Genomic DNA, 19,460 nt, shown 5'->3' on the forward strand with positions numbered 1-19,460 from the left:
TTTTGAGGTAAAAATCACATCTACACAGACCTTTTATTGCCTGAAAAAGAAATACTTACACTTCATAATTAAAAAATAAACAGGGCTCATAAAAGACAAAAATAAATTGTAATATGTACACACATTAGAGAGGATAAATAGCAAATATATTTTAATACTGCATTAAATGTATGCCTATGTGAATTCCAGACCCCCCCAAAATGCTGTGTACATTAATTCAAAGGATAAATAAGTGCTAATATAAGACAGAGAATTTCTTAGTGTAAACAACGCCCCTGGCTTTTTAGTAGGCCTTTGGGCCAACTCAGAAAACCATGTATTGCCTTTCACACTCCATACCACTTAATTTTAATAGCACTGTATTCACATATACTATTTCAAGATAGTATAAAAATTTATCAATCTAAGAAGCATTCTTCACACTCAACTAAAACAGGGTTTTTCTGTTCAGTTTTACAAGACCACTGGCTGAAGGCATCCTGATTCATCTGGGAGTTCTTCCTTCAAAGCAGTGCAAGAGTCCTCAAACTTAAAACCTCACATTCATAATCACTGCTGAAGCTGACTAGTAGAGACTTTTGTGCCCAATTTCAATTCTGGTTTTGGATCCACACCAGCATGATGTCGAAGTTGTTACCACTGCCTGCCATAGGTAAGAAAGATCCCTCTGCTTTGAATGGCAAGTGACAGGCAGCAAGGAGTGTTTCTAAACATGAAGCATTTAATTGCATTCATAGTGTCATGTGTTATTCGTCCTTTGAATCCTGTTTATGTATTTCTGAAGATCCAGAGTATGTCAACATTAAAAACCAAAAAATGTATTACTTGTTCTGTGTGAATGTTCAATGTACTTCTTGAAGCATGCGCGTTGGGATTTTAAAAAAGACAGCAGAGTTATACTAGGACTGATTTCTGGCAACTGTATTTACTGGCACCAGAGAAAATTACAGTTCTTCACTAAAGTACTGATGACATGAGGACTTGTGGCTTGCTGTCTTTCTAAGACAGGCTGCGGCCACTAAAAAAAATACATGCACAGTTGCTCACACTCTCAGTATTTAAAAAAATAATTCCTCACACTGGCCACGTGCATCATTAATCAGTCCCATCCATTCCATCTTTCAACATGGACTGACAAGCGAAGTCTCTACCTCCACAATCTTTGTCATTTTCACACTCCCCGCTCTCAGTTACCCTCAGTCACAACCCTGTGCAGTCTGGTGAGTTCCTGGTAACAGGCTCTCAAGCGATTGTCTTCAGCTCTTCCTGACCTGTGGAGCTCCACAGAAGTCCACAAACTTGTCTGTGTGGGCTAGACACAGAACCATGGTCTGTCTTAACGCTGAGAAATGTCATGTAGGTTCTCCTCCTAGACAAATTATTTGTCCATTAATAAAGAAGAGGGCCACATCCTTCATTAACTTCAGGGTAAGCTGTAGCACACAATCACACTCAGTCAAGTTCCAGTGCAATCTCAGGTCTTCAGGATGCAGTGATTTCCCCAAAGAAAACTGTTACATGAAATACAGGATGTGGTCAGTTATGGACGATGAAACCTGAAATGAGAAATTATTTAAAAACTTAGAATTATGTTATTTCAGCTGACAATGACACTGATCCTCATCTTGCTCTCCCAGTTTTTTACTTTTGTTGCCTGAACAGAATTATTCCTTATTTTGCTGTCTGTCTCCACCAGAGAACCAAACAGGCTCAGGCACTGCTGTACACCTGTCTGTCCATTCCATTAACCTGTCACTGTGGTCCCTGGCACAGTTGTGATCAGCTCACCTGGGCACGACTGGGATTAGCACAGACCAACAAGCAGGCTGGGTATATGGGGACATAATTTTTTGGGGGGTGGGGGAGAAGAGGTTAACTACAGGAATTTAAGCTGTCCCAAGCCTGCTGGCCTCAGGGCTGGAGAACAGTCCCCAGCCTGTTTTGTTTACTGATACAAATCTAGCCACAATTGCATCCACTGTTTGGAGACACTGTTAGCAAACCAGAAAAGCTTTGTTACGCCATAAAACTTATTTTTATGTTTTTTAATCTTTCTGCAAAATGAGGCCAACAAAAATTATGGATTTTTTAAGACAAGCAACAAATTCTATAGCACTGCAGATGCTTTCTTCCTATTAATAGCAGCCAACTGTGGCACATGAAGGCCCAAATACACCTCACTGTTTTTTTAGACATTTAGGTAGGGCATGTACCTCACTCCAGATTGCCTGCATGATGGACAGAGAGGTGGGTTGCTCCAAAGGGTGTCACCAGTCTTTTCTAGAATAAGTGAGGAGTCTGCAGCAATTGAAATTCTAACTCAGCTTAAATAGGATGAATACAAGTAAAAGGGTAAGAAGGGCACCAATATCACAATATCAGATGCTCAATGTATCTCTCACTAGACTTCTAAATCTCTCTTTAAATGGCTTAAAAATTTATCTGTCCATGAAGTAGTAAAAGATGCAGCAACTTTAAAAAAGCATTCGTAACAATGCATCTAACACAGTAGATTGACATAGTTTGACATATTTTCTCTTAACAGTTCCAAAGAAGAGAAAAAAAAATGAGCTACCTATAAGCCCTGTAATGTGGTACAGTACAATATAGGGTTGCATTTCTCAGATAAAGGAGGTGTACACATAAGATGACATTCACAAGTATGTAACTCAGCTGCTAAGTGAGGGAACAGTGCTTTGCAAAAAAGACACAGGGTTTTTGTGTTTGTGTAGAACAACAATGTATTGGACAATGTCTACCATTTCCATTAGAAGGACTTTATAAACATCTACTAATATAATCTTCCAAAACTTTCATTTATGTATCTATTTTTAGAAATTCAGTTTCTTGGATTCTGTTATGAAGTAACAGAAGGAATCCATCTAAATTACCAGTAGAAAAACAGTCCAACTGACAGTCATTACAGTAAATTATGCACAATGACAATCAGTGTTTTTTTCTTTCCCAAGTTTAATATAAAATTTGAACAAGTCAAAGAGCTTCTTATATTGAATATGTAATAATATAGGAAACTATGTTTCAAGGCATTTTTCTTTAATAAGCAGCCTCCTTGTTGCCCTAAACCATCACAGAACTTCATGAATAAACCTTCATTGACCAGCTGCCAATGCAAGTGCATTTTGGTTCATATTATCCCAGTGATCATCCTTGAAAAAATTGAAAGATGAGTAATTAATTCTCTGGCTAGAGACTTGTCTATGGTTTTCTCCAAACTTTCGTTGCACCAATCCAAACGTAGTGGTGAAGTACATAATTTTTAATGAGCGGTCCCAGAGGAAACAGTCTCTTTTTATTTTCAAAGTTGCAATTGACTTAAAACATCTGCATCTAATTCTGCTCTTAATTATTTTTTTCTAGTGTTATTCTGCTGACTTCTGTGCCTTGGCTCATCAACATGACCAGCGATAAAAAGAGGGTGGAGAGGGAGCAGAGAGCCTGATTTCCCCCAGGTTGTGATCCTTCCAGGACCATACAGCACCATTGCCCTTATTTACCACAATTTGGTTGTGCCTATTTTTTAACTTCATTTTCCAAGCCACTCTTACCAAAAAATCCCCAACAAATAACTTTTAAACTGGTATATCACTCCACTGGATCCCTGAGATTTTTGGTTCGTTGTTCAAGAATCCAACTGTAATCAGTCTCAACTGTTTTCAATTCATGCAAAAAAGTATCTAATTCTTTTTGCATGACTCATGCCTATCTGAACTTATATTCCAATGCAGCCCAAAACACATATCAATGTAAGCAGGGGGTTACACTCCATCTCTCTTAGCACACAGCCAGATTTCTATTCTTACTCATTTTCCCTCTCTCCTTTAGTATGCCCATTTTTTTAAAGTAGTATTTTTATATATTCTGAAGAAGATATACTACCTACTACCTGAGGAGAAAATGACATCAGAAGCCAAATGAACATATACAAGTCCATGCTTGAAAAGGATGTTTTCTAATGTGCAGAATGCAACACTAGATTAAAACCTTGTCTCCTGGTTCATCTCCTGGCTTAGGATTGCTTTTTTGAAAACTAATTTATTAATGATATATCTACACTGAAGTGATACTACAGTATTATAAAAAATCCATGTTTTGGTGAGAATAAAAATCACTGAAGTTGTGAAAACAAGCATTGAACTAGGAGATGCCAGAAATTCCCAAACACCCATTGTCCTTTGTTAATTTTTCTTGTGACACTCTCTTTAATTTGAGCATTCACAGTAACTTGCTCAGATCCTGAGCTCAATGGAAACAGCAGCAAGAAAAAGGAAGGGACCCATTCTTGGGCAAATGTTTTTAAATTATTTACCTCTGTGGAAGTGAAGGCAATAATGTATGCAATGTTGGCTGATCCTAACAGCAACTTTTCCTTTGCTGGTGGCAATTTTCAGCCTTCATGACTTAAAAAAAATATGAACAGATGCCATGGGGATGACAGATCCTCTTGCCCTAGGATAACTCAGCCAAAACTGAAGTCCTGCTAAAAACTGAGGACACATCAGAACTCTTTAAATAATGCTTCAGACAATGTCTTGGTGTTATCCAAAGCAGAGAAGGAAACAAATCTAGATGAACACATTAGAAGTAGCAAACAGGGAATATTAGAAGCTGTCTTGTTCCCCAGAACCTGCTGCCAGGAGCCTGAGTGACCCTTAGGAAGCTCCCCAAAACACTGGTGAGCTTTTCTGAAGTTCAACACATCATCTAGTTTTCACTTACCAAATGCATCTACAAAATGTATACTTTAATGGGCAAAGGGAGTACTGCCAGAGAAGGAAATCAATTTATGTGTTTTTTTTGTGCTTGAGGACTGTTAACTATAGGAAATGCTGAGTTATTTCAAAGGATTATTTTTCAGATTTCAAAAAAAATCCTTTTTCCATGGAGCAACTTGATCTGCTGCAGTCTCCTTCACGGCCACGTCAGCTACCAAACTTCAGGGATGGAACCAGCAACACTGTGAATCCCACCAGCATCAGTGGTGGGATTCAGGCAGGATTCAAGGGGACTCATGGTAGGAATCTATGCAAGGAGTTGTGACACAACTGCAGAGGACTTCCAGAGGGTTGAGGATATACTCATCTCTCTAACTTATGCAAGACGAGGGATTCACCCACCTGGTAAATTGCCGACTTTCCTCATGTACTTCCATTTCTGTGCTTTTAAATTCATTCAGCTCTTTCCGTATTGCTGCCTAATAAACAAGAATGATACATGCAACCATAAGAAATATGAATCTTACAGAAAGTAGTGTCTGAGAGGAGCCTGGCCCTACTCTTGCAGGTTCCTTTATAGTTCCCATTTTCTAGTCTCCCTTGCTATAATCCACAGCTCTCACATATTTCTCACCATCAACACCAATGACTTTATAAAATCACAGCTATTTGGAGCAGCGACACACTACAAAGAAACCCAAAGTATCAAAAACCATCAATAAACAAAGAAACACCAAATCTACTGTAATGGGTGAACCAACCCCCCCCCATCAAAATATGGCACTTGCTACAGACAAAAGAGGGCAAAGGGAAGGACTAGGTTACCTGGAGAGTCACCTGCTGAGCATGCAGCCCAGCGGGGGCTGTATCTCCAGGCACAGCCCGAGGAGCTGGTGAGTCAGGCCGCCCGCACAGGCTCTGCACACACAGCAGGGGCCTTGTATCTCCCCACCAGGGACAGGACTTCAGGAATGCAAGAGGAATAGCATTTTTAAGTGGGAATTAGTCACCTAGTTTTATTAGTCTTATGTAAAATTGCATGGAGCATTTTTTGCACTTCAGGCTGGTATCTTCAGTTGGCAGATACTAAAGACCAGCAGAAATTCAGTGCACTCTGTAGACGCCACGTTGCTTGTGTTATAAGGGTGATAAGCAATTTACTTCAAGTAGCAAGCATAATTTCTGAAATACTCTAATATATACTACTAAGGCTTTTGTTTCTATGCCACACACTTTCCCACCTTCATTGTGAAATGAAATGACCATTTATTCTTACTCTTTTCTTTCACCATTTTAAATAAAAGCAGTATCATTTCATTAATCCCTAAAGAAGTTTCATCTGGTGTGCATGCCTTTCAATGCAGAGCTGACAAGCAGCATGGTAAAATTACAGCATTACCAGACTGTGGTCTCATAAATGAGAAACTTTATTTTAAGCAGGGATTTGTTCTGTTTAGCCACAACAGCAGGCTTACTCAAGGCTGCTGGAATAGTTAGGGAAAAGACAGCTATTTCTGAGCACAAAATCAGCAGAAAAGACACCAGAGCTCCAGCTCCATAATATAGTTACAGCACAATTTTCTGCTCCCACTGGAATTAGAAAAATTACTTCCTTGGGAAAAAAAGGGCAAGGGAGTTTCTAGGCAACCTCGGGTCTTTGCCTTTCTGCTGAGGTCAACAAACATGGATTCACAGAACCAGCCTTGGGCATCTGTTCAATAAAAAATTAACTGAGATAAAAACTGCAACCCCAAAGTAGGTAGGAAACTCCAGTTCGCCCTACTGCCATTTACCCTGGTTTGACCTGGGTGACAGTGGAGGTACTGGGTGCTCTAACCTCCCACAGTCTATGTCAGGACTTGAGAGTGTTCAGCACCTGCCAGAACCAACATCTACAAACATTTCTGGGTACATTTTTAATATCTCCATTTGACTTGATATAAGATTCTCCTTTATTGTCAGATGAGCTGGCATTAATATTAAAATACAAGCTGAAATAAAATCAGTGCTTCACAGTTCATAGCTAAAAGACAGTGGATTATTGCATGTATCATTTTCATGCCAAGTACATCTCATAGACTTTCCATAAAGTTGTGTCAGACCCAGTGCTAAAGGGGCCAGCACTTTTTGATACATAAATCCTACAGCTTTAATTTTATGAAGTAGTATAGGAGCAAAATGGAAGAGTATTTCATGGTAATCTTTGACTGATCTGTTTTTTAAAAAAGAATCAAAGACTCATCTGTCTCATCCTTTGCAGAGGAACTATGACCCGCAGCATGCTGGGGGCAAACTTCCCAAGAAGGTGTGCTGCACACATACTGTCAGCTCCTGCACTGACAGGAGTGGCCAAGAACCCTTAGAAGGATGGAGCAGCTTCTATCTTTTTTCACCTGAATGAGCTGCAAAAGTTACTCTTGGCGGCAGTGAGAAAGGCTTCTGCCTGCAGAAACCTTGCCTGAATTCCACAGCTCATGGCCATCTTTGCTAAGTGTGTACCTGGCTTAGCAAGGCTTTAAAAATGCAAGAAATTCTGGCCTGAGCTGCTATAATGGAGGTGGCAAATATGCTCGAAGAGGCACCTGTGTGGGTTTTCTGAGCTACAAGCAGTAGATGCACAGTAGTACCAGGACAGTCTCACTGCCTCCAGCAGATGTCATTCATGATGCTGGTATCAAGAGAATGTAAACCAGAGGAAAGCTCCCCCTAAGTGACAGATAGAAGCATATTCTTATAATCTACATCTCTCCCTTGCCTTGTCTGCAGGAGTTAACCTGGCCCAAGGCTTGTCAGCACGACGGTCGTAATCCGGAGAATCCGTGACCTCCACATACTCATTAAATCGAAGGATTCTTCTTGCTTGAAGTTCAGCCACTGTAGGCCTCAGGCTGAGCTGCAGGCAGGAGGCAGAAAATAGTACATTTAATAAGATGAAATAAAAGAAAATAAAAGCTGAGGGTATGATGTAATCTCAAGAGAACTTTAATGGTATTTCTAAATAGGGTCACTTTCAGGTGTCTAAAAAAAGCCACCATCCTGGGAGCACCACATGAGAATGAAGAAGCAGCACAACCTAATTTTTTCAATTATAAAAATAATCTTTGTCGGGCAGGTCACAGAGAATCGTGACAGTTATCCCTGGAATATTAAATGTGACTTTGCGACTGTCACACCATTTACCCCATGAGACAGTAGGTTCTTCTGCAGTAATGATTACAGAGTCTGTTGTGTTCAACTGTACTTTTGAAAATAAGCAGGAGGTACCTGCTTAACTAAAAAAAAAAACAAAACAAAAAAAACCACCTAGGGAACAGATACTCTATCTTAGTCATTATGATGCTGAATTGTTTCAGTCACCTCAAATAACATTCATTTTAATTAATTAAGGACGATCATGTAACGGAAACTGTACCTTTGTAGAGAAGGGCAGACTAGGGAGAGGGATGGAAACACCACCCATCCATTTCCAGGACAAACTCCCAAAGTCGGGGCAGTAGATCTGTAACTGTTTCTTATCCAGGGGCAATGAGCCCTGCATACGGATTTTTAGAACCTTATAAAAATAATCCTATGTACAGAAATACACAATACAAAAAACACATCATCACCTTTCTACTGAGTCTACGTTTTATTTCTCTTTTGGCTTCCTGTTCCTCTTCTTCATTCTTCTCTGTTTTCAGAAAAGATAAAAAGGAGTGAATATTTAAGTATTATAGCTGCACATACGGTATTTCTCTTGGTTGAAAGCTTCAGGACTTCAAGTCCTGGCTCATGTTTCCTCATATTTCTGGGTGATCCTGCATGTCTTGTCTGGTTTTTGTATTTTGTGTGCTCTCATTTCTTTTCCCTATCCTCATTTCCCCCAATTCTGTAGGCATCTCAAGTCATCATTGCAGGTCAGGAACACACCAAAGAAGAGGCATCTGTCACTTCCTTTCTGTGTAACAGGAAATAAGAAGTACCTGGAAGAGCTGCCTAATGTTTCAATTACTTTTCCCAACATTAAAATAACTGTTGCTTTTAATTCCAACATGCCACCTATTGACTTTATAGTAAGAGTCTAATTATTCATAAGGATCAAGAGAAAAAGTTTGCTCTGAGTATCTGAATCAGCCAGGTGTCCTCTGCTGCTACAGGACACAATGAATCCATGACAATTTGTTTCACCATCCGTCGTTACTGCAAATTGGTTTTGTAACTTTACTTGTTTTTCTGATTTTATAATGTGGGCATATGATTTGGTACTCAAGCCCTCTTGGTTAAGGGCCACTAGCTAGACCAAAGGAGTGAGTACAGCAGAAAATTGTGTGTATTTTTTAATGTATTTGGGCATGAGTCTGAAATGTGCTTTTAACAAATTTCTGTGCTGACCAAACTTGATTTATTGAGTCCCAGTGAAAGTCACACTTACAAAGGCATGTTCAAATGGATTCAGTGGGTTTCTTTTAATTGATGTACATTTTGAAGAATATATTTGCCCTTCCAGTTCACCTCTGATGGTTATATGAAAAGTTAACTTCGTTGTGGCTGAAATATCCCACCTTGAGATATCCATAAAATTCTGATCCTGTTTTATTCATGGTTGGGGGTTATGGACTCCATATGCTAGTTCAAGGCTAACTATAAATCTAAAGGAATTTATTTGTCTGTTGTGGATGCAGCCAACCTGTAGAGATGAAAAGGCAGTTTTAAATCCTGGTATAGCCCAATTTGCCCTGTCTGCTATGGGCAGCCTGCTGTGTTAGCATAAGCAACCTGTCTGCAGAGGACCTTCTGTATCATGACTGATAACACTGAAGGTAACTCTATGTCAGGTCATCTTATGGTACTTGCAGATTTCCTTCGCTAACTCGAAGGGTCTCAGGTAAGAAGAACACAAGGGAAAGGGGAAGAGGAACAAATTATAAAGAAAAAGGAAGAAAGTTACAGTGGGAAAAAGGCAATGCCAGCCAAAGACCCGCTCTGTGAGAAGAGTCCAACACCATCCCCAGGCTTCCATCAGCAAGATGCAATCACATGGGCTTGCTGCCAGGATTAGGTTGGATCTAGTGTTGATGGTGATTTTACTGAGTTACTGAAATGTGAATGGAATTTATGGTTTATTAAAAGGTTTTCTCTTAAAGAGTGAGGAAATAGATGGCCTGTTTCTATAGGAGAACTGTAAACTGAGTAGAACTGAAGAATGAAGAGATTGATCTACATTTACAATTTTTTATTCATATATGTCAATAAGCAAGTTGGGTGCCTTATGATGTCAAATAAGAACCCTTTTTACAACAGCTTCTCCTAACAAAATCAAAACCTCTCTATCTGTTTTAAGAAAGGTAAATATTTTGTAGGCTTTTGTTTAAGCATATAATCTTTGCAATCAATACACATAGTAACTGAGGTAATTAAACACAAACTAATAATTCAGGGTTCCATTCACTTGAGAATCATTTGACATAACAAATTTTGTCCCTTCATGACCTGAGTTGCTTAAGTCTCAGAAATTCTTCAGCAGCAGACACAGCAGGACAATTGCAGCTAGATATACACATCACTGTACTGCCTTTTCCTTAATTTACTTTGTAGAAGACATTCTTCATTATTCATACCTTGACCTTTCTTTGCTATCTAAACCACTGGATCTCCTAAGAAGGAGCACTAAGATGCTTCATGTAAGAAATAAGGGCTCACACTTCCTAATTTGTACCTTAAGAAACAGATACCAACAGCACCTGCAGTACTGTTTTTTGTAGTTTAGAGGAGGATAAAATCACTCAAAAAAGTTGATCTGGACATTTAGGAAGGCTGACTCCTATGTAAAACACCTGTTTCCCATCTCCAAACTGCTGGGCAAAATGTTGCTTTAAGCCCAATACTACAGAAACACCGCCCTGATACAAATTCCTACTAATAGCAACACCTACCATGTATTTTTGGTCTTTTAAGGTAGAAGTTTTGAAAGTCGCTATAGTGAGTTAAGAAGATGTGTGGTGCTAAAAATAATGGGTCTGGTGCTCCTGCTTCCTTCAGGTGTTGTGGAAAATTCTAGCCGGGGGCCACATTTTGGCTGCAGGTATGAAGTGACTCACTTGCCCGAACAGGAACACATTAATGCATAGTTAATACACTTCTGACTGCTTTCCACCTTAAAAACAGATCTAATCTGTGTGATGTGGAGAAAGAAAATATAAACACAGCATTCCCAGCTGCAAGTCCCCTCCTCAGTTGTCCCGCTGCTGCTGTACTGGCAAAGGACCAGCCTAACTAGCACCCTTTGCTAGCAGAAGTCTCCAGTCAGATCCCAGCAGACCCGTAGTTTCCCTCCTTCCCTGCCTGCAGCTTCCTAGGGGGCCAAACTGGGATTTGACTCCTAACTGAAACAATTCTGTTTAGCATCATTTACAGTGGCCTTTGAGTTAAATGACCCACCAGGCAAAGCAGAGCAGCTTCCCTGGCATCTATACATTACTCTGCCTGTGACTTTGCTGCATTAAATCTGGTCACCTCCTGTTCCATGGGACATTTCTTTTGTAGCAGAGGGGAAAAAGAGAAGAGAGAAATTGTTCTGCCTGAGGACTGCTCTGTTCTTGACCAGAAAGTACTCCTGGAGCATAAAACCGAAGTTTCCATTGTGTCCCTATGGGATCAGCTATGTTTAGACTTCTCTGTGGGTTTGCTAGGGAAAGAGGAAGAAAAGACAAACAAAGTGCTTGCCTCTTGCAGTGCTCCGGAATGCACAGAGTGGTTTCTCTTTCCTGGTTTAACAAGCAAAGATAACCACTAATATTCCTTAACTAGCATCACAAGCTAAACCATGTTTTCTACAAAGCAGTACTGGCAGGCGTGCAGGTGCACAGTGCAAGAATTTCACTGTCCCTTACAAATACAGGAAAAAATACAGTTATCTTAATCCAAAACTCCTGGAAGGAGAAGAAGTTTCTTTGCCACAATGCAATACTATAAATACTACTGGCTCAAAGCCAGTACTCAAGAAACCTGTCTTTATTAAAAACATAGGGCTTTATCTGTTCCTTCAAGTGGACTCTTGAGTTACCCGAACTTTGTTTTAGTGTGGGAAGACTCAGAAGTCTGGATAGTTTTATCCAAATTGTTTTTATAAAAATCTGCCTGCAATGTCCTGTGATCCTACTCAGTCACAGGATTTTCAGTAACTGGTTTATCTGGAAGTATTATCAAAACAAAACTTGTTGCAAGACTGATTTCCTCACCAACTGGAAATAAAAAAAGATGTGGACTTCTTCTGAACCTCTTAAAAGACCTGGGCTGAACTTAATCCTGAATTAAAACTTTAGACTTTTACCACTTGATGTAGCCTCAAAGTTTGAAAAATATTACCCAAAACAGTACTTTTCCTTAGCTGCAGTTTATACACATGCCATCACAAAACCCCTTCTCCCCAGCCACTGCTTAAACACCAGAGGAAGGAAGCTTTATGAAATAAATCCCAGCTTATTCACAAAAGCTGCCTAAAACAACAAAGGCATTTAAGAGATGTAAACATTTTCGAATGATCCACAGGAAGGGAATGTAATAATTCTGATAAATAATACGACTGCTTTAGAGCTGAGAGAGAACTTGCACTCTGACAGGGCTCTGAGTCGGTCTGTCACCACAAACCCCGTGTTGCTTTGGTTTGCTTTGCTTTTCACAGATCACCATAAACTCAAAATACCTGATACCTCAGTAATGAGCAGAAAGCAGTTTTTGATTCTCCAGGTGCTCCTCAACGATTTTCTGTGACTTATAGTGCTACTCCCCAGCCATCATTTCCCACTCTCCCTTGCCTCTTTAAGGCAGCCGCAGCAGCAGCAGGGGAGGACGGCTGGAGGTATTGAGTGCAAAGCCTGGTGTGCTGCCAAAAGCTTAAAGTAAACAAGCTGAAACAGGAGAAGAAATCTATTAACTGCCTTCCAGTCTTGAGCTACTTACTGCAAAATCAGTGAACGGAATAAACAATGGCAAAGAGATATTAAATACATGGCAGGTTTGTTGCTAGATTTGTTAGCTAGAGATTAGCCAGACAGAGAGGGCAGTAAGGAAGCCCAGCTGGTGCTCCCAGCTCAGTGGCCGTAACCTGGCTCACCAAAGATGTTTTGGAATTACCTTTCTCACATAGGCCAGCATGAGCCATTTGTCATATAAAAAAAATATAAATCATATTTCAAATTCATTTTTATCTATGCAATCTACAGGCTCAGAAATTACAGTCTTAGAAAGTCTGTTCAGGTTATGTATGGACAGAAGTCCCTCGAGCCCTCTCCTCTGCAATATAATGCATGAGCTGTAGCTTCCCTTTTCAGTAAGACATGGCACTATTTGGCTTTTGAGATCTCAGAAAAGAGCAATAGGATGTCATTAGCATGGATGGTTGCCTGAAAGCCAATAATTGCTTTGTCTCCTTGATTTGCTGGCCTGAGCAGGTGACAAGAGTGATCAGTCCATGAACTTTGTCAGGTAAACAGCCTATTTTCTTTCCTTCCCTTAGCATGCAGTGCACCAGGGTTGCACTGATGAACTCCAAATATTTTGAATTATTGTTGGAAACAATAGCGTCATACCTGCTCTTTCAGTTACATCAAGTGTAGAAAGATCTTATTCCTTATGAATAGATGAATTTTTTGATTGTTGCTATGTGTGAAATGGGTTTTCTTCATTTATTTCTTCAACTTAATCATCAAGTACTAGATATCCTTGCAGAATGGATACAGGGCTAGAGGATCTGGGCATGACAACTGTTACAGTATGTATTTAGGTAACATCCACATTATAGAAAAATTCATAAAGGAAGACAAAAATGCCTATTCTGAAGTGCTTGCCAGCATAAGAACCAAACCAACAAAAGTAAATGTGAAAATGGATACGGAGGGTAAATATCCAATGTACTTCAATCCTCTGCCCCCAGCTATCTGAATTAGAGACTTAAATTTTTCAAGAGGGATACTGAGGAAGGATTTAATAAATGGAAAGATATTCTGTGAGAATGTCTGATTCAAGTTTCAGAACAGAAGATGTCAGAAGCGAATAGGAAGACCAGCATGCTGAAGTAGTTGGCATATACCTATTCTCTTTCCCCTTAGTGCTTCACCTTTCCTCTTTCTACTCCACCTTCCAATCGCTGCTCTTATATCCCACTTCTGCCTCCTACTGATAGTCTCTCCTCCTCATCATAAAAGTTAGGTGGAAGTTTAACTAGCCTAAAACTACTTCTAAGGGGTATCTAAGTCATTCCTGGTCTTTGGGACCAGCTTCAAGAAGTGGGATTGAAACAAGCAAAACTCAGCATCTTGAATATATGCAATTTTCACAGCTACCATTACAGGTTAGTATACAGATCTAGTGTTGAGACATTATTTTCTAGAACATAATTTCTCTCCAGTTATGACTCTAACACTAGAGCAACAATGACAGGCTCCCATATGAATCCAACATATGCTCACTTTCTGAGTAAATACCAGCTGAAAGCTGAACAAAATACTTACGTTTTAGGATATTTCTTTGCTCTAGCTCTTCAGTAGTAGGCCTCTGGCTAAGTCTCCTGTGAGAACAAATTAAGTCACTAATTTAAAACCAGATCCAAATAACACATAATGATTTGTAAAACAGCTTAAAAGGTGCTTCTTATATGGCCATGCTATTCTTTGCCAGCAGAGGCATTCAGCAACACAGGCAATTTCCAGACACTGTTATAATAACTGTGCATGTAACCACAGTACCAAGTGGCCTTTTGTTTTAAAAGATGTAGTATTGCCACTTGAACATATAAATAACTGGTATTTGCTTAGTATTGCAGAAATTTTACCCACAAATTTTAATTCCTCATTTAGGGGCAGAATCTTTTGAAAGAGTTCATAAACTTTTTTTGTCCCCAAGCACCCTAATTATTACAAATTGTGCAATCATAAAATTATTGTCAGATTTTGAATGCAAATCCTACTTATTTTTTTTAAAACACCCACAACATAGGCTGTGCATTCCTCACTTATCTGTATGTACAATACAATTGGGACTTTTAATTGAAAGTTAATTTTATTTAGTTACCTACGTATAACAACTGCCATTAAATAAACAAACCCTGAGATACTCATTGTCTGGTTTGTATAGTGGAGAACATGGTTGCTGCTGTCTCAGTGGTTACTAGACAGGTCCACTTGCTCATTTGAGAAAAGGAGCAAGAGAAATCTCAGCAGTGAAATTAATTTTGCAGATGTGTTAAAGGTAGATGCCTCTGTCTAGCAAACTTTACACAGCTCACAACAGATCATCTTCAGCCTCATGAAATCCATCTCATTCAAACCAGGCTGGGACTTGACCCAACCCTGACCAAGCTATGGGAATAGCTTTCTCACCAGACCTCAATGACGCCAGGTGCTGACCATCACACCAGGAATTTTTAAGGAACTGGCAACAAACTTGGTTGTGATTTCAGGCATGAGCAAGGCCCTGACACACACGGCTGTCGTCTCCTGCCGCCAAATCAGAGCTGCGTGTGGAGCATGCCAGTTCCCAGAAGAACCAGAAATGTCTCTGCACAAGGAGCTCAGGATGGGGACCAGAGCAGCAGCTTCTGCAGTTCAAGTCCCTGAGGGAGCACCAACAAGCAGGATCACGGGAGCTGAGATTCAGTCAGGAAAGTGATGATAATAAACACGCTGCTTTGTTAGCAGGAGAAAAACCCTTGGGCTCTACACGACAGATGTACCACTCTTACAATTAAGGGATTAAATAAATGATTTAGCCAGCCACCCAATCCACAGAGCAACTCATCTCATCCTCAAGTGCTGATGCAGGACTGCCATAACCTGTACTGGAGCAGTACAGCCTGGACTACCCAATATCTTGAAAACTCCAACAAACATAGGACATCCTCCAAACTTGCCTGGACAACGTTTCCGAACACAAGGGAAACAAGGACAGGTCTGGGAAAATCCAGACATGTTGTTGTCTGTTGTCTGAGACCAGGAAAGCCAGAAATAACATTTATGAGGATTTGTTTTTTTTAAAGCTTGTGAAAGTGTGATGTGGTCAAGTCCAGGAAGAGAAAGTAACATATATCCCATAGCAGTTAAACAGTATGAGAAAGATATGCCTCAGAAGTGAGCAAAGAAAACCACCAAACACTGAAGTACAAAGTCAGCCTCCCTCCATTTCTTTTGCTGGAACTAGCACATCGATAACGAAGGGGTGAGAAAGCAGGAGGAAGATGGGGAGGGCCAGGAGGGACGAACATGCTCTGTGTGTCAGAAACCAGTACTCTGCCTGACATGGGGATATAAGTGCAAGCCCCACCTAAGCAATGTGAGAAAAAGCTTGAACTACAGCACTGATTGTTCTGGAATCACTTTTAAAAAAAAAACAAACAGAACAACAAACAATCCAAAACCCCAGAAGCTCTCAGATTTGGTTCCTGCATAACAAAAATGCATTTTTGAGAAATAAGAATACTGCTTTCCAGGCAGTTGCACCACAAAGATCCTGCACCGCACACGGGGCTGCATTTAAGAGGTGAACCCAGTGTTCTTGATTCTCTTCCTCCACCTCTGCCCAGTGAAACCACATTTACCCTCCCACTGATACCTCACTAGCTTTGTTCCAATCTGATGTCTGATTTCCTGCCTCTCCTCTTCAGATGTACGCTGCAAGATGTTTTTGTCTTCTAATTCTTTCTTAGATGGTCTGTTGCCAAGTTTGATAGCAAGAGTATCCCTGCGACGAATTTTACTTGCCAAAGAGCCTGAGGAAAGGAGGAGGAGGGTAGATTTAATTCATTCATGGTTAGGTTACAGACACAAACTCTGAGTAAGAACTTCAATACCTCCCCAAAGCAGCCTTGTTCCCACATGCAGGAAGGGGATTTTAATTAATATCAAAAGAAAAATAGTTTTAGCTCAGTACACAACAATAAAACAACCAAAAGGCTTGGATGAAAAAGTTAAGAGCCAAAATGATAGAGGAGTTTTACCAACATCACTTGTGAAGTGATAGGATAAAAATGACAAATCTACATTAAGTGTCTTTGAAGTCTGATACATTACAGGTTGGTTTATTTATCTACTCAGTATATATAGCAAACTCCTGCTTTTTTTCTTCAGCCTTAAATGGTTTAGTCTTGTTCTCACATCTTTTCCCTTATTCTTTAAGTTTTTTTCTTAGTCTAATACCACTTAGTTCTTGTGTAATGGTTCTTTAACTGCATTTTAAATTAAAATGAAAAACACGATTTAGAAAAATGCTCTGAGTGCTTGTAAGGTAACCTAGGCAGGAACCCTCAGGTACTGAGGCAAACTGTCCTTCCATAAAACTGATCCAGTAGGGACAAGGGCAGTGCAGTTTTGCCAGCATTAGTCTTGGCCAGCTGGGGAAGGAAGAGTATATTTCATGGCCTTCAGTCCTTCTCTTGTCTCTTGATATTCTGACCAAGGGACTACGTATGTCCTAGGCTGGCAGGTTTTCAGGTCATTAATCAGTTTGAGACCACAGGCTCTCTGCTCACTTCTTGTAAGACACCTTCCTGCTGTCTGAATATATGAATTTTTGGTTGCTACCACTTTGGATCATATACAAACCAAACGCAGAAATGTGGAAGACTTCAGCTTCTTGAGTAACCTGGCACTTCACCTTCTGCTGCACCAGTGGCCAAGGAAAAAAAAAAAAGTTCATTTTCCCTCACACCTCTTCAGTACCCAGCATTTTCATGTTCAGGCCTTCTTCACTAAGCACAGTGAAGCACTTTCTCTTGAATGCCTGTGGCAAAGCTCTCCAGCCACTGTTTGGTGGTCTTTTTATTCTGACATAGGGCCACCCTGGAGGTGGTAGGGGTAGGGTTGCCCTCTTCTCTACCCTTGACAGGTTGCTGCTGTCACCTCCTCTGCTCCAGCAAAGGTGCAATCATATGGTGAGCTGGATCAAGGAAGCGATCCTACTGAAAATTAGCCATGGCTGCAAAAACAACCAAGCACTGGCCTGAAGGAAAAAGGAAGAGCTGGGAGCAGGGATATGGCAGAGGGTAGGTAGCACAACGCCCTTCAGCAGCAGCAGGACTTTGACCAAATGATACAGCCCTGATCCCAGGTGACAAATCAAAGTTGTAAACTTAAGAAGTAACCCCCTGTCATCTGTTCTGTCCACTAAGGTGTTCCAATGTTTAAAAACACCCTGATCAAAGAGGAACAAATGACTCAGACAGTGAAGCTGCTGACTGGTGGGCCTCCTCTGTTGTCCACCCCTGCCGGTTACTCCCACAACAAACTCTGAGATTTCTAGTGCAATTCAGTTGAAAGCTACACTGGTGCTTTAATGGTAGAGGTTCATTACATGGGCAAGCCAAATCAATGGCTCGCTGATGTCCTACTGTGGAAGCCTTGTTCCATCCTCATGTTGTTCTGAACCTCCTCCTGCAACCTCCACGCCCACCTACGCTTGATCTGCTCACACTATTGTATGGTCCCCAGAAGGTTCCTGATTACAGTTGTCTGGGAGAAGTGGGACATCCATTTCTCAGCCGTGGTAAAACATTAAATAATCTAAAACCATCCCATGCAGCCACACCCTCCTCTTTTTACTTTGCACTAGCATGGGTCAGGCATGCTCACATAATGCAATGTGCAAAAGATAGCCTGCAACTTCTCAACAGGATGCCCTAGAACAGAATCACCCATGGCTTTATGTGCTTGCTAACAACTCCAGGAACTTTCTTTCCTGAAGACAACAATGTAACGGAGGCAGCTGCACAAGCTCACATTGGGTATAGACGTCTTTGGACTACACTCAACCAGTAAGCCCCACTTAGCAATCTGGATGCAATCACAGCAGCTTGGTAGACTCTCTGCGCCAGCCCAGGCCAAACATGTATGTTAGATATACTTGAAGATGGCCATCCCTTCCCAGCACACCCTTCTTGTCAGGGGCTTACTTTCAGCACTTGCATTATCATCATCGTCATCATCATCATCTGTGTAGAGTATCGGCCCGTCAGAGTCCGAGTCACTGCTGTGGCTCTCTCTACTGCTTTCACTCTCAGGAGGGGCAGCAGCATCAGAAGTCTCCTCCACCAGCTCAGAGTGTGCCTGGTTGGGTTCCTCCACTTCTTGGTCTTCTTTGGTAGCCAAGCTGTTAATTCAGAAGCAGACATGGTGTCACATTAAAGCAATCAGCACAGAACACAAATGGGAGACAAACTGTATAAGCAAGTATGAAAATAAAAGTTCTGTTACCCAAACTAACTTCTCTCTTTCTAAAAAACATGCACATAGAAACCACACATAAAGTATGCATACCTGTGTACCTACCTGTATGCATGTATGTCAGGAAAAAAGGTGCCAAAAGTCTGGAAAGACGTGCTGCAAAGCCTGTACTAAAAAAAATCCTAATTCTTTTTTATTACTTGTAGGATGGGACCAATAGTCCATAAAAGCTACTAAGAAGAGAAAAACAGCTCACAGAGTTAGGGGTGAGAAGAGTGAGTTAGAGAGTAGACAGGACTGCAAATTTCCCTGTTCTGGAAGTCTATCTATTGGGAATACAGCGTTACTGCTGTTGAGTCCAAAATGTTCATGTCCATCAGCAGCATAGTGATCCCTGCCTTGGGAAATCTTTATGTAAAGGAAGAGTAGAGCAAGGGGAGAAGCAGCACAGGAGTGTAATGTTGGCACAGAGACACCAGCAAGAATTTAAAGGTAAGTCTCTAGGCCACTGGCATTTGACTAAACTGTCTTGGGTTGT

The 19,460-nt window shown here is 40.7% G+C and overlaps 1 protein-coding gene across 5 annotated transcripts in view; it reads right to left on the reverse strand.

The window, feature by feature from the left end:
* PHACTR2 (phosphatase and actin regulator 2) overlaps window positions 1-19,460 on the reverse strand; it is a 106,832-nt gene continuing 87,372 nt past the window's right edge. For all 5 annotated transcript variants that reach the window (XM_051614211.1, XM_051614212.1, XM_051614213.1 and 2 more), the window contains 7 exons: window positions 18,652-18,848; window positions 16,317-16,473; window positions 14,222-14,277; window positions 8,342-8,403; window positions 7,489-7,626; window positions 5,136-5,212; window positions 1-1,556 (listed from right to left, as the gene is read on the reverse strand). In XM_051614211.1, coding sequence (XP_051470171.1) covers window positions 1,541-1,556; window positions 5,136-5,212; window positions 7,489-7,626; window positions 8,342-8,403; window positions 14,222-14,277; window positions 16,317-16,473; window positions 18,652-18,848 — 703 coding nt within the window. In that variant the 3' untranslated portion in view covers window positions 1-1,540. The remainder of the gene's footprint in view (window positions 1,557-5,135; window positions 5,213-7,488; window positions 7,627-8,341; window positions 8,404-14,221; window positions 14,278-16,316; window positions 16,474-18,651; window positions 18,849-19,460) is intronic.

Source organism: Apus apus, chromosome 3 (genome assembly GCF_020740795.1).
Source record: "Apus apus isolate bApuApu2 chromosome 3, bApuApu2.pri.cur, whole genome shotgun sequence".
Lineage (NCBI taxonomy): Eukaryota > Metazoa > Chordata > Aves > Apodiformes > Apodidae > Apus > Apus apus.